Source organism: Haplochromis burtoni, unplaced genomic scaffold, assembly GCF_018398535.1.
Source record: "Haplochromis burtoni strain Fernald_Lab_line unplaced genomic scaffold, NCSU_Asbu1 Contig_13, whole genome shotgun sequence".
Lineage (NCBI taxonomy): Eukaryota > Metazoa > Chordata > Actinopteri > Cichliformes > Cichlidae > Haplochromis > Haplochromis burtoni.
The window spans coordinates 2,660,969-2,676,784 of record NW_024582374.1 but is presented as its reverse complement, the minus strand read 5'-3'; the positions used below and the strand labels follow the sequence as shown (position 1 = coordinate 2,676,784).

The window sequence follows — 15,816 nt, the reverse complement described above, 5'->3', positions numbered from 1 at the left end:
CAAAACTTTAAAGCTTCAGCATTAAGATTTTGCTTTTTGGAAGAGCAGAAATAAACATGTCTACAGCAAACACATTTCCCCCATTATAACTAACCCATATCCATACTGGAGTTAGGGGTGTGGTCACCTTGATTGACAGGTATACTGGTGCCTCATCTCCACTGCTTTGACTCATTGAAGAGGACCTCTACCTCTTTTTTTAAATGTAGTTATCTGAGTAATAATACGGCTTTGCTGTGTGCCATCGGCTAACACTCATCTAAAGAGCTCCAGTTTTGGTGATTGAAATGAAGAAGTATAACCTGGAAACGCACTGGTGTCTATGAGGTGCTTTGTGTGCTCACAGTGACTCCCAGTGTTCATGCGGGTTACTGCGGCCATGATGTACAGTCCTAGAAAAGACCCTGGTGCAAAGAAAGACACAAGCATGGAACGATCTGCTGTTTTAAGTGTCCTTGACGGCATGTTTATTTGGAGTGTAATCGCTCAGAGCTCATTTTAGCACAGATGTAATTTGAAATGTAGCTTGAAGGCTGATGAATGTAAGAATGTAATTCTGTTACGTCTCTCCTGCCGAGCTAATATTTGCTGTATTCTGACCTCCACTTTTAGGAGATGAAGGCCTCTTGCTGTGCAGTGTGACACAGGGGATTGATAGGCACACAAACCAAATGTCACACAAAGAAAACTGTATATCAGGTTTGAACACTGACAGAATAACAAACATCACCTCTGCGCCATGAGAGCAATGCACATGGATTAGATAATGCATAATTTACAAGGCAGTTTTGACTGTACCTGCTCTGCGTGTCAGCTTTGATTTATGGTGGCTGAATATGATTTAGAGGTTATGAACGAGATGGCAGTGTGTGCTGGCCCACATCAGCTCTGAGAGTATTCAGACTCGTGCTATATATTCTGTTCCGTCTCTTCAGTCGAGTAAAACCATTCCCATGATTATACTCGAGTGAGGGATTTTCAACATAGAATTTCTAAAAACACCGGTTTTCTTTAGAAAGCATAAATTATTTCTTTTTGTGCACCATAACAGAATTATTTCTCCTCCAAAAACTACCCAAAAAGCAAACCACTGCCATGTAATTATATTATTTAACTTTTTAATGCTCAAAGCTTTCAAAATCAAATAAAAACTTACTCACAGTATAAAAACTTCAGCGAGGTTTTGTGAGTCACACAGTAAAGAACAAGCCTGTCAGAGGTGGGAAAAGAAAAGATTTCAAAGACTGAAAAGAAACCAATGAAAGATGTGTCTGAAGAATCAACAGCCAGGTCACTAACAAGTGATTTAGCCAAGTCTGGAATTGAAGTCTCAAAGAAGACAATCACAAGGAATGGACTGCAAGGTTGCAGACCAAAAAAAACCTACAGAATAGACACCTTAAAGTCAGCCCAATGTATGCTGAGGACAAGCTGGAGAAAAGATTATGCATACTGGAAGCACACTAATGCATGATCTTCATGTTAAATAATTTAAATAAGTATTGTTGCTGAGTTGAGTGTAAACCAACAGATCTTCGTGCTGTAATATTTTGGGCAACTGGACACAACATGGCCAGGCTCTAAACAATCCTGCTATACTATATATTGTTATATCAAGTGTTCTCTATGTAGAGTTCTTCTGGTACATAATGAAGAAAGTCAAGTCAAGTCAAGTTGGCTTTATTGTCACTTCAACCATATACAGTTTAACAGTACACAGTGAGGCGAAACAACGTTCCTCCAGGAACCAAGGTGCTACATGCAACATAAATTTACAACATAAATTAACAGAAAACACTAAACTAGCTAACTAAGAGGCCTAGTTCGTTGGCTAGCAGAGACAAGACAGACTGACCTAACATAAATTACAACATAAATTAACAAAAAAAACCAACTAACTATCTAACTATCTAAGGAAGACCTTTTTTTTTGTTTTGTTATCAGACAGCAGACAACAAAGTGCACGTGCAAATGTGCAAACAAGAGCAGCAAAGTGACAGAATGATAGAAAAACACAACGTAACATAATAATAAGGTTTTGTGATGATGAGTTGAGGTAGTGGAGGAACAGTAAACATTCCTTAGTGTAGCAGCAAAAATTAGGAAGTACAGAAGTTAGTGCAAAAAGTCCAGTAATAATATTGTGCAAAAGAGCATTTACAGGTTGGTGTATACGATGGTTTGGTGGTGTAGGTCAGTGTGTTTGCGCTTGTGTTGATTAGTCAGTCCAGACTCAATGTTTTCAGGTAGTTGAGTTAACCTGAGTGATAATGTTTTTGTGTGTGCGTGCGTGTTTATCAGTCAGTCCCTTTTTCCTGAGGAGACGGGTGGCTTGTGGAAAAAAGCTGTTGCACAGTCTGGATGTGTGTGCCCGAATGCTTCGGTACCTTTTTCCAGATGGCAGGAGTGTGAAGAGTGTGTGAAAGGGGTGTGTCCGATCAGCCACAATGCTGGTGGCTTTGCGAATGCAGCGTGTGGTGTAGATGTCCTCAATAGAGGGGAGAGAGACCCCGATGATCTTCTCTGCTGTTCCCACTATCCGCTGTAGGGTCTTGCGGTCCGATATGGCACAGTTCCCAAACCAGACAGTGATGCAGCCGCTCAGGATGCTCTCGATAGTTCCTCTATAGAAGGTGGTCAGGATCGGTGGTGGAAGCCGGGCCTTTCTCAGTCTTCTCAGAAAGAAGAGACGCTGTTGGGCTTTCTTGTGCAGGGAGCTGGTGTTGTAGGACCAGCCGAGGTCCTTCTCCAGGTGGACGCCCAGGAATTTGGTGCTGTCGACGATCTCCACAGAGGAGCCGTTGATGCTCAGCGGTGAGTGGTCGCCTCGTGTCCTCCTAAAGTCAACAACCATCTCTTTTGTCTTGTCAACATTCAGAGACAGGTTGTTGTCTTTACACCAGTCCGTTAGTCTCTGCACTTCCTCCCTGTACGCTGACTCGTCGTTCTTGCTAATGAGACCCACCACGGTCGTGTCATCAGCGAAATTAATGATGTGATTTGAACTGTGTGTTGCTACACAGTCATGAGTCAGCAGTGTGAACAGCAGAGGACTGAGCACACAGCCTTGTGGGGCCCCAGTGCTCAATGTGGTGGTGCTGGAGGTGCAGTTCCCAATCCGTACTGACTGAGGCCTTCCGGTCAGAAAGTCCAGGATCCAGTTGCAGAGGGAGGTGTTCAGGCCCAACAGGCTCAGCTTTCCGATCAGTTGTTGGGGGATGACCGTGTTGAATGCTGAGCTGAAATCTATGTACAGCATTCGGACGTGTGAGTCCTTCTTGTCCAAGTGTGTCAGGGCAAGATGGAGTGCAGTGGAGATGGCGTCGTCCGTTGAGCGGTTATGGCGGTATGCAAATTGCAGTGGGTCCAGTGAGGGGGGCAGCAGGGTCTTGATGTGTCTCATGACGAGCCGCTCGAAGCACTTCATGATGGTGGGTGTAAGTGCAACAGGACGGTAGTCGTTGAGACAGGACACAGAAGCGAAATATCATCATATTAAGCAGCCTTCAGTAAATATCATGGAAACTGTAGTTAATCACCAATTTTAACTGTCATATTTGAATTCAACCCATTCAAATCCATGAGAAATGTCATATTTTACCTCACAAGCAGACAGCTTCTGATTATTTACCAGAATTTTCTGACTAAAGTGACCCATTGTGGAGGACCAGTCCACACCTAATTTTCCTTTTTTTTCCCCCAGTAAATTTTAAATCTTGACATCTTTTCCTATATATGGTGATCTTCCTTGAATGTTCTTCATCAAACAGACACTGATATCAGATACGTGAATGTTAAGAAAGAAGAAAAAGAAGGGGAGAGAACATTGTATTATTATTATTAGTAGTAGTAGTAGTGGTAATATCATCATTATTATTAAAAGTAGTAGTAGTATCATCACTATTATATTATTATTATTATTATTATTATTATTATTATTATTATTATTATTATTATTATTATTATTGTTGTGTTTTTATGATTATCCTTAATGACTGAGGAATATTCTTTACATATTAAATTATTGAATTAGTGAATCTTTTACCCACAGGAAACTTGTTTCTGCTGTTTTCACTCTGCTTGCTGATCCTGGATGATGTGGCTGTAGCTGCAGCCAGTTAAATTAAAGAGTTTAGCAGCACGGGGAACAGTAGGGGGCAGCATTGCGCCTGCGCTGTGTGGAGGAAACCAGGCGGAGAAGAAGACCGTATATGGCGCCGTTGTTTACAGGCTGTTAGAGGAAATAAATTCGCTGTGACTCAACAAACTAAAATCATTTGGAGCTCTGCGTGTTGTCAGCTTCCATCGGCCTTATTAACGAACATTAATATCCCTGTAAAGTCTATTATTTTGTGACGTGAGTGTGACCGCGGTCCGAGTGACTGAAGAGATTATTTTTTTTTGCACTGTCACTGACAGACAGGACTTCAAATCACAGGTCGGTGCTGAGACAGGACACGACACTCGATTCACCGCTCACTGCACGTTTTTTACTCTGAAACGAGACGATTTAGAGTCTGTTAAACTGAAACGCTGACAGCTGTTTGAAAGCAGAGTCACAGACTAATTACCAGTAACGCTGATAATTTAGAAAATATTATTTAATTTTTTATGTTGTGCAATGTTATTTATATATTTATAAGTTGTATACTTCCTGTCATACAGCAGCCAAAACATTAGACATTACAGAGCTTAAATATATTAAATTAATTGAGGAAAATAGACAAGTTTATAAGTAGATCAATAGTGTATGTATGTATATATATATTTAGATATAGATATATTTAGATATAGATATAGATGTATGTATGTATGTATGTATATACGTGTGTGTATGTATATGTGTATATACACACATATATGTATATACACAAATATATACACAAATATATACATATATACACACACACACACACACATATATACACATATATACACATATATATGTGTGTATGTATATATATGTATACACACATAAATCTATATATGCATGTGTATATATAGGTGTGTGTGTGTGTGTATGTATCTATGTGTGTGTATGATATATTTATTATATATATATATATATATATATATAATATATATATATATATATAGATATATAGATATATATATAGATATAGTAGATAATATGATATATAGATATATATATAGATATATAGATATATATATAGATATATATATAAAATATTAAAACCCCATAAAGGATTGAGTTTAATGCAAAAAAATAAATAAAACAAAGCAACTGAACTAACTAAGAAAAACTTTGAGTTTGCATGTATATAATCATAGCAACATCCACATTTACATGAAGGTGAATGAAAAAGATGCAGGAAGAAGAAAATTTCATCAACCAGCCACTTGTACAAAAAAATAGTTTCTGTTATATTTGAATGTTTTTAGTTCAAGGAACCTTGTCCTTGATGGACAGGCTGACAGATGATGCAAGCAGGCATCTCTGTGGACTGTGATGTTTGCAGATGACATTGTGATCCATGGTAAGCGTAGGGAGCAGGTGGAGGTATACTCACGAGAGAAGAGGGAAAAAAAGCCAGAATGAAATAAGAATATGTATGTGAATGAGAGGGAGACAGGTGGAAAGGAGTAGAGATTTAGAAGGTAGATGAGTTTAAATAACTGGGGTCAACCACCCAAGGTTTCCGAGGTGATTTGTGGCAAAAGAATAGAAGCAGAAGTGAAAAAGAAGGTTTAGTGACACCTGCTGTCGTGTATAGCTGTGGTGACTTTTTAAAGGTCCAACCGAAGGAAGAAGAAGAGAGAGTATACATTATATTTATATTCATATACAAAGGAAAGAATCTTATACTCTTAGAAGTATGGTCATGTGAAAAAGAAAGTTTTCACGGGGCTCTGTTGGCCTGTTTCCATATGAATTAAGAGGAGCAGTAGAAGCCAAGAGTTGCTAATCAAATGCACTGATTAATTGATGATCAGTAAACGTGAGCACCATGTTTGGCAGTTTGCTGCTCTGACGCATTTAGGCGTGTGTTAACACAATGCCACAATTTTCCCAGCGAGTTCATACCATGGTCAGATCATGCCATGCTCAGAAAAACTGCAAAACTCTGACATTGAGTGGTGAGATTTTACACACTGCACCTTTAATATAGAATAATAGAATAGAATACTTTCATTTACATCACCAGGGTTGCAGCTGCAAGACTGAACATTGATGGCTGGGCTAAATGGATGGGCGCTAATGATGATGATGATGATGATGAAGCCTTTATTTGAGCTTGATAAACCTGCTAACTTGTGCATTATCAGTTGCCTTAGATCTGTAGATCTTGCCTTAGATTGTGTTGCTTTAAAAGAGCAAAACTTTATTTATATAAAAGATTTTATTCCAGCTAGAAACACAACAGTGGAGTAAAGTAGAGGCTCCAGCACATTATATTGATAATGACAAACTAAAACAAATAAAACCGTGAGTTAAAACCATAAAGGGAGCAGAAATAATAATAAATAACTATGGTATTTATTTATTTTTTCTTGTTGCTTTAAGTTGTTAAGACTTTAAGCTTTTATTTAAAGGCTTTTACCTGCAAATAAGATCTCACAGTGCTTTTAAACTCTACTTTCAGAGCATTGTTCACCGGGCCTGCAGAGGGGAATCTGAATCCAGCCGAATGTAAGACCGACTATAATCTGGACCTCAGCTGGCACAAGCTAAGCTAATACACTAAGCTAATATGATTCATTAGACTGATGTTTTTGGTCACAGTTGCACTCCCTCTTTACTGTTCATAGATGATAATATTTTAGCCTCTCACAAAAAGAACATGTATAAATTGACTGTTAAATACATAAACTGGATCTAAAAGATGAACATGGTTTGCAGATCTGAAAAGTGCCTTAAACCTGACATCTTTTTAATGTCTAGTAGGAGGCAGTGACTTCTATGAGAAAATGAGCTCACTGCTCACTGAACCGAGCTCAGTAAACACTTTCCTGAAGAGTTTTTGGGTTCAGTTACTAGTTTAAGTCATCTTGAATAAAACATGATGCTCTTTTTCTAAATTATTGTCCCATTAGATTGAAAAAGCAGAGCAAAGCAGGATATGATTTACTATGCCATGGATAAGTCATTTGCCTGTGAGCCACCAGTGTCCCTCATTTTTAGATCCATCATGTGGAAGGCACTCAGCCTATGGCTTCGCAACAGGATGTGTGACCCCATGTTGTCTGTGTCCATCTTTTATATACAGTTTGTGGTTAATATAGTTTGTACAGGAAAAAAAGTTAATTTTTATTTTTCTAACCCTAGAAAGTGATGATAATATCAATTACTTTTCAAAGTCTTCTCCAGTAAATGAGATAGGAATTGATCAGAAAACGAATCTGTTCTTATTTCTGTTCCTCGACATCACAGACATAAAAGTGCTGCAGTTTATTCAGACTATGAAAGAGCAAATCATACTGATGCTTCAGAGCAATCAGTCTAAACAATAAGAAACAGAGCTAAAATGAGTTTTCTGCTCTGAATACTTGACGTGGTTATCTCCTGTACTTTATGAACTCTCAAAAGTGTTGGAAAAAAATCACTAATACCTGCCAAAGTTTCACCCACTCCTATTTACTTGAAGGGCCTGTAACTCAGTTTATACAGAACCAAAATTCATTGTTTGTGTTTTAGTTGTTGTTGTTTTTTAACCCTAGAAGGTTTTGTTACCATCAGTCTGACTTCTGTCTGAATGTCCTACGCAGGAACAGAGCGACTGCAAAGCTTCTAATTGAGCGCTACTTTCGGCAGTTAACTGAAGGCTGTGGAAATGGCAACTGCACGAATGAGTTTTGCGCATCATGTTGTGATTTTCAACCTTTGGATAACAATTCAGCAGCTGCCAAAGCGCTCGAGCTGTTTAAGATTAATGCCAAACTCTGTGATTATCACCCCTCCATCACGGCCAGTGCTGACGGAAGAACTCAGGAGGGCAGTGAGATGAGCGATAAAGACCCTGGTTTCACCAAGGAGGACTTCTCAGGTACTGTATGGCTAGCTCTGGACTCTTGCAGATGCTAACTTGGAACCAGTCCCTAAATTAGTTTGTTCTGTTGCAGAGGTTCATCACCTCACAGAGAACACAGTCTGTACGATCTTGGGTTTCTGTGAAGAAGAAGGGGATTATTCTGCTCTCGTCCGAGTCATCGGCAGGGTCTTCTCCAATGCAGAAGCCCTGATGAAGAGTTTCAGGAAAGATGAATCCAATTCTACCGACAACCTTGAGTCTTCTAAACCGGCAGATATGAAGAAAGATGAGAAACAGAGTGAGAGAAGCTCAGAGAAGACAGGTGCTTCTCCTGCAGCCTCTTTGCCAGGTGAGGCTTTGAATGAAGTGTTTGATGCCTGTGAGGTTACAGTGGACATTGGCGCTGTGAGGAGAGTCTACGACAGACTTCTGTCTATCGACCAGCTGCAGGTGGCCCTGGTGAATGCTCTCATTTACCTCACTCCAAATGTTGAACTTGACCTGGAATATCTTGACGTATACGAAACAAACCCAGATTACCTGAACATCTTCATTATCGTCATGGAGAATAGTAACCTTCACAGCCCAGAGTACCTCGAAGTGGCGTTACCACAGTTCTGCAAAGCAATGAGCAAACTTCCAGTGACCGCACTTGCCAGGCTGACGAAGCTCTGGTCAAAGTACGATCTCCCGCACATCCGCCGTATGATGGAGACCTTCCAGCAGCTCATTACGTTTACAGTTGTTAGCAACGAATACGACGGCGAAAATCTGGTAAACGACGACGAGACTGTGGTGGCTGCGACGCAGTGTTTACAGGTCGTCTTCTTTGCAAGCATTCTGGGAGGTGACGTGGACGTAGAGCACAACGAGGAGGACGAGGAAGACTCTGACTCAGACGAGCTGACGCTGCACGAGCTGCTTGGCGAGGAAAGGCTCTATAAGAAAGGCCCCCGCATAAATCCCCTGGAGAAAGAACTGGGCGTCCGACCGATGGACAGCATAAAGCCTCTCATCCCCTTCGAGGATTTTATTAACGAATCGCTTAACGATGTCATCGAGATGGACAAGGACTTCACTTTCTTCAAGGTCAATGCAGAAACAAAGTTTTCTTTCCAGACCTGCCCTTTCATCCTCAGTGTCATCACCAAGAACCAAGGGCTGTACTACGACAACAGGATCCGAATGTACAGCGAGCGACGCCTCACGGCTCTTTTCAGCATGGTCCAGGGGCAGCAGCCCAACCCCTACCTCAAGCTCAAAGTGCGCAGAGACCACATCATCGACGACGCTCTCGTCAGAGTGAGTTGCGCTGCCTTAGGGTAATTGGAGGATGTCGAAATCAGTGTTGTTCAGTTTGAAAAGTGAAACCTCCTCTGTGTTGCAGCTGGAGATGATCTCCATGGAGAACCCGTCCGACTTGAAGAAACAGCTCTATGTTGAGTTTGAGGGTGAGCAAGGTGTAGATGAGGGAGGCGTTTCAAAGGAGTTCTTTCAGTTGGTTCTTGAAGAAATCTTCAATCCTGACATAGGTGAGAATTTTAAGCCCAAGTGCACTGTGGACATTATGTAAATGTTGTTTTGTATCCGAACAAAAGAACACATTTATTTGACAGGCGAACAGGGGGATTGAGATGAGTGTCATGTTTTATTAATTATGCAGCAAGCTGAAGTCAGGATACGATCATCTTAGCATGAGAACTAGAAACGTAATAAAATAATGCCGTGCAGTTCAAAAGTCTTGAATCCAAGGAGCTAGATCGTTTAAAGTGGTCTTTAAAGAGCAACACTTCTCCGGGCTTTCTAAAGATCTTTCAAAGGTTTCTTTGGACATCTCCAGTCTAATCCCTGTACAACTTTTAGAGGATTTTTCTTCAAGCCCAGGCACAGTAACCCCACCCACCTGCTGTTCAGACCTTCAGTTTACAAGGGGCAGCCAATCAAAAGAAAACTGACCTATAAAACATTTAAGTATTTAAGATTAATAAGGATTACTCTGAACTGTCATTTACGCAGAGCTGCTTCATGCATTTAATTTTTCCATGTCCATTTTCCTGTGTGCCTGATGTTCCGAACAGGAATGTTCACCTACGAGAACGACACCAAACTTTTCTGGTTTAATTCATCTTCTCTGGAGACTGAAGCGCAGTACACTCTTATTGGAATCGTCCTCGGTCTCGCGATTTACAACAACTGCATCCTGGACGTCCACTTTCCAATGGTTGTCTACAGGAAGCTCATGGGAAAGAAAGGGACCTACTTGGACCTGTCAGACTCACATCCAGTATAGTAACTTCCTCTAAAGCTCATTCACAGTGAATCACTACAATTCACAGTAGTTTTAAAAATGTTATACATCCCTGTAATCAAATCAGAGGCACCTGTGCAAAGAAAGTCTTGTCTTTTTTTTGTGCTCCAGGTTCTCTATCAAAGTCTGAAGGGAGTACTTGAATATATGGGAAATGTGGAAGAAGACATGATGATGACCTTCCAGATATCACACACTGACCTCTTTGGAAACCCAGTAATACACGACTTAAAGGAGCAAGGAGACCAGATTCCCGTTACTAAGGAGAACCGACAGGTGAGGTGTGAGCTGGACCGTGTTACAGCTACAGCTCCTTAATTCACCTTATATGTCCTTTTTTGGTTTACTAATAAATCCCCATGCTACTGTGTTGTTTGGTCTGTGATTTTAGTCTGTTGTTAGGGGGTTGCTAGTCAACGTGGTGGGGATGTCCTCTATCATGAATAATGAGAGAGTTTTGTGTATATAATTTTGATTTCATTGGTGTATTATTGGCCACGGATGAGTCATTTGGTCCATTGGTAGGTGATTGCTAGGCAATATGATGACATCATAATATACGATAGTCATAATATATGGCCTAAGATGTATGTGTGTCCCAAATATGGGTATTAAACTCTGGATCGTGTAGGAGAACTTTTAGTGCAAACAAATAGATTTTGTGTTTTGAGTGGTATACCGTAAACCACTGGATTAAAAATATGACTTCTGAGTTCATTTAAAATGGAAAATATTGCACCTTACACCCCAAAAAGTTATGAACGTCTGTGTCGAACTTTTCACTACCGCTTGGCGAGTAGGTGAATTTTCAGACAAACCAGTATTTTATGGAAAATCAGCTGATTCTGAGTAGGGCTGTTCGATATAACGATATATATCGGACGACGATATAAAAACATTGTTTCATTTTACGCTATCGTTTGTTTCGTGGTGTCGCAAAATAAACCGTTTACGGCAATATTTTTTGTAGTGGCTATATTAATTTTTAAAGTTCTCTCTTTCTCTTATATTTAATATAACCACACTACAGACGGACAAGCGCCTGTTTTTATGCGTTGTGGTTAGCAACAAGACGGTAACAGCATCGCGTGTCCGCTTGTTTATGTTCCACATAAACCTTTCACAATAAAGCTCAAGATCCTGTTCAGACTTTTCAAAAAAAACTGAATCACGTGAAAGAGCAGATTATTTACGGATGAGAAGTAAAAAAGAGCCGCCAGGTGCTAAAAAATAAACCTTAGACTCAAACGTTAGAACAGGCTTTTCCCCGCAGCACGCTGTGTAATAAACACTCACAAAGAAAACGGCGGCCGTTACAACTTATGTCTAAAAATGTATAGTTTCATGCATCGGTTAAAACACTCGACTCCAGCTACATGACGCGCAGCTGGAAACACTTCCCTCAAGTCGAGCTGCCCGAGATTCACAGAATTTACAGAAAATGTCACATTTTTGTGATTTATATCGTTATCAGACGATAGAATTCTTATATCGGGATATGAGATTTTGGTCATATCGCACAGCCCTAATTCTGAGGCAGTCAGAGGGGAGGCACTGGTTTATTATCTTGTTCTGATTTTTGGTCTCTTCTTTTAATTTATCTCCGGTTCCTTTAAAACCATGCATCATTTTTATTTAAGCTTACCTAAAAATTAGACATTTCTGTGGCTATATAATATGTTAAGATGGAAGTCTGATTCTAGACCAAATGTGTCGCTACACAAATAAGGGAGCCCTAACTGACACTTCTGCTGTTCCTCTTTTGACTGAAATGTATATTTCACAAGTACAGAAACAGGAACACACGATGAAGACGAAGCAGTATGTTATGCAATACGGCCGCCATTCTTTGACAGAGCAATCTGTAGAGTCTGCTCTCTAAAAATACAGATTATAAAAAGTTAATGATGAAAAACTGCTTCAGATATATTTAACTTCCTTCCTTTTTTAGGAGTTTGTGGATCTGTATGCTGATTACATCCTGAACAAGAGTGTGGAGAGACAATTCAAAGCCTTCAAAAAAGGCTTCCTAATGGTCACAAATGAGTCCCCGCTGAAATATTTGTTTAGACCAGAAGAAGTAGAGCTGCTTATCTGTGGAAGCAGGGTGAGAGAGCGCATCCCCATTTATATTTTTATATCTTAATTGTGTTCGGTGCTGCATTGATGACAGTCTCCGATCATTACACAGAAACTGGACTTTGAAGCGCTCGAAAAGACGACGGAATATGACGGCGGCTACAGCAAAGACAGTCAGGTTATCAAGTGAGTCTGATAAAGTCTAAACATGTTTGGAAGTACTTGAACTTTATGCACATTTTCTCATCAGTTTAATGTTTTTATTCAATTATCCACGTGCAGAGATTTCTGGGAAGTCGTCCACTCATTTGGGGAAGACCAAAAAAAATTATTTCTTCAGTTCACGACGGGCTCAGACAGGGCGCCTGTTGGCGGGCTCGGCAAATTAAAAATGATCATTGCGAAGAACGGCTCTGACACAGACAGGTGCTGCTCTGGCCAGATTTAAGAAACACTCAGCATATCTTAAAAAAACGTAACTCAAAGCTCTCTGTGGATGCTGATTTCAGATTTCCCCACTTCTGCCATTTTTCTTGCAGGCTACCAACCTCCCACACCTGCTTTAATGCACTGCTGCTCCCTGAGTACTCCTCCAAGGAAAAGCTGAGAGAGAGACTTCTCAAGGCCATCACTTATGCCAAAGGGTTTGGGATGCTGTGACGAAGCCGCAAAGTTATCAGAGCCAAAAAAGGGAGTATTAAGAAAGTGGATAGGGAAATGCAGTGGAGAAAAATACTGTAATAACCCTGTGCCTAACCAAACTACTGCAGTCCACTGCTGGCCTTTCACACTTCATATGCATTAGATTTCCCAACAGACTGTATTTAAAAGATGGACGCCATTTCCTGGTGAAGTGAAGCTCAAGTGCCTTAAACTTGCATTCTTTCTGATGACCAGCAGGGGGAGACTCCACTGGTGGAATGAGATGTCATTATCTCAAAAGGTGGAACAATGGAAAAATATATGTAAAAAGTTCACAGATCAGTGCAGAGAAAGAAAATACAACCGAAACGCAGCGAATATGAAATAAGTAAAAAGTCAATTGTTGTAATTAAGAGCTAAATATAATTTAATAAGGCTAAATGAAATAGAATGTAAGCTTTTTTTTTTTATCAAGTGTGATGAAAAGAACAAGCACAACAGCTGTCAGAGGTCGTCAGAGTGTAGTGAACAAGGAATAGGGTGGCTGAACGTCCACAGGGAACATCTGTAAACCTCCCGTCACCGGTGACGTCTGTGCACGCGATGAGTTAACAGTCTGAGTCAGTATTTTCAAGTAACCCCTGTTAAAGCTAAGAAGGAGGCTGTGCTTTACTGTGACTGACGAGATATTGGCCTCCGAGGCCTCCCATTTTCCCGTTTCCCATCCTTTGCACAACCTTTACTATGAATAATTATAAATTCGGTACACATCATTTCAACACATCAGCCAGAGTAATATAGTGCGTGCACAGCTGTGCTCATCTGTCATTGTTGCTTGAGCTCTTTTTACTCCAAAGAAAACAGGGCTCCCTCACCAGTTTAAGAGTTTAAACCAGTGCTCCTTAAAACCTAAAAAATATAAATCTGTACAAATCAGTACTAGAACATCTTTAGACATAAAACTAGCTAGCTAACTAAAGAAAGAAACTGGATTTTGAAACCTAAATGTCAGGAGATCTAACAGTTATGGTGTGACACTCAGTTTGAGGCTTCACAGCGGGAGCTCATGAACCAGTCGATGTCATTAGCGTGGTTCAGCATTACTACCAATTTGTATTTTTAATGGATTTTTATTTGTATTTCACTTTGATGTTTTGTTTTTTAATCAGTGTGGTTTCCAGACTGGGTTTGCTCGTCTCAGTTTAGTTTTTATTGCATGTTTTTAGTTTCATTTTTTATCCGTTTATCCGTTTTAGTCTGTAGGACTGTTTTTCGGGTGCAGATTTAAGAAGTTCACATTAGGCATTAAAACACATGGACGTCCCAGCCTCACCAAGCACATGCAGCAGTATCTCCTCACGCTCCTCAAGACTAAAACTAAAAAAGGTTTTATTTTATTTTTGTTTTTTTAAGAACAAAATATTGTATTTTTTTAATTCTAGTTTCAATGTTTACCACAGTAACTGAAATGTTTTTGTCACACCTACTTTTACGTTAGTTTAGCTGCGGTTGTGTCCATCTTTTACTTACAGTCTGTAGATTTCCCAGAGTTGAAAGGCGCTTAAATATTTAAATTTTTTCACGCGTGTTTCGTTACTGAGCCAACATCAAACTGTATTGTGAAAGTGCACTTACACAGAGCACATTCAGGATATTTTGCATTTAGTTTGACTTGTTTTGTGTGTTTTCTGCAGTTGTCGTAATGTAGCAGCATTCGGTGCACACACTCTGGGCATAACGGTGCTCTTTGGGTATGATTGTCATTTACTATATGCTGAACTGAAGCCTTTTTTAATTCCTGCTATTGAAGTCAAAACAACCTCATAGAGAAGCTTATATTTAAACATTTTCTTTACCCAAAAAAATAAATAAATAAATAAATGTTATATCCAGATGTGATTATATCTGGTTACGATCTAACAGTTTTGTGTTGTGACCTGACAGTTTGGTTTCAGAGTATGCTTCCTGACTGGTCGGTTCAGACTTTCACTTCCTCTTTCTTTTGGTTTGTTTGCTAATCTTACTGATTGCACAGTCATGAGGTGCCAAATGTGCAAGGCCTACACAAGAAAAAGAGTCACACCATGTTTTATTTTGACAAATGTCTCAGGTACAAACACAGAACGTGCAGATAACGTGAAACTCTTTTGTAAAGCTTCTGTTATGCAAATTAAATAAAGGTGAATTAAAAAAACAACAACATTAACACTCACTGGAAGACTTTAAGCTGAAACTCTGTTTTTCAAATAAATACCTGATCATGACTGCGGCTCGTCTCACAGTCACAGATTCATTTCTTTGTTCTTACTTTTGGAAAATTTGGTTTCAAACCTCTCTAGAGGTCGCCACAGCATATCACCTCTCCTTTCAATAACTGCCATCAGATTTTAGCAGCTCGACAACACGCAGCAGAATAAGTTAGCACATAGCTGATGAACACAACGGGGTACTCGCTTAAAGAGGAGCTGGTTTTCCTTCATCGCTGATGAAGCTAAAATCAGACTTTTCACAAAACATGGTGATAATGGTTCAGTCGAGAGAGTGGTGCAAGATCACATTCATGTGTATCTGTGAGAAATGGAAGAACTGAGCAGTTAAATAAGAGATGATGTGTTATCACTTGACCTCTGAGTTGCTTTTCTGCTGCACTTGAGTAGTCAAAGTAGATGTTAGACTTTTAAAGGGCAATTCAGCTCTGAGGGGAAACATTAAACAAATACAGGGAATGCAGAATTATTAGGCAAGTTGTATTTTTGAGGAATAATTTTATTATTGAACAACAACCATGTTCTCAAT

General features: G+C 39.8%; 1 protein-coding gene across 1 annotated transcript; it reads left to right on the top strand.

The window, feature by feature from the left end:
* Nucleotides 1–4,134: 4,134 nt before the first annotated feature.
* Nucleotides 4,135–15,289, top strand: ube3a (ubiquitin protein ligase E3A). The gene is made up of 11 exons (XM_005919707.3): nucleotides 4,135–4,438; nucleotides 6,606–6,652; nucleotides 7,729–8,006; nucleotides 8,083–9,293; nucleotides 9,379–9,523; nucleotides 10,070–10,275; nucleotides 10,411–10,575; nucleotides 12,251–12,406; nucleotides 12,491–12,564; nucleotides 12,661–12,804; nucleotides 12,918–15,289. Coding segments are annotated over exons 2-11 (2,502 nt in total). The 5' UTR covers nucleotides 4,135–4,438; nucleotides 6,606–6,650; the 3' UTR covers nucleotides 13,039–15,289.
* The last annotated feature ends 527 nt before the right edge of the window (nucleotides 15,290–15,816 follow it).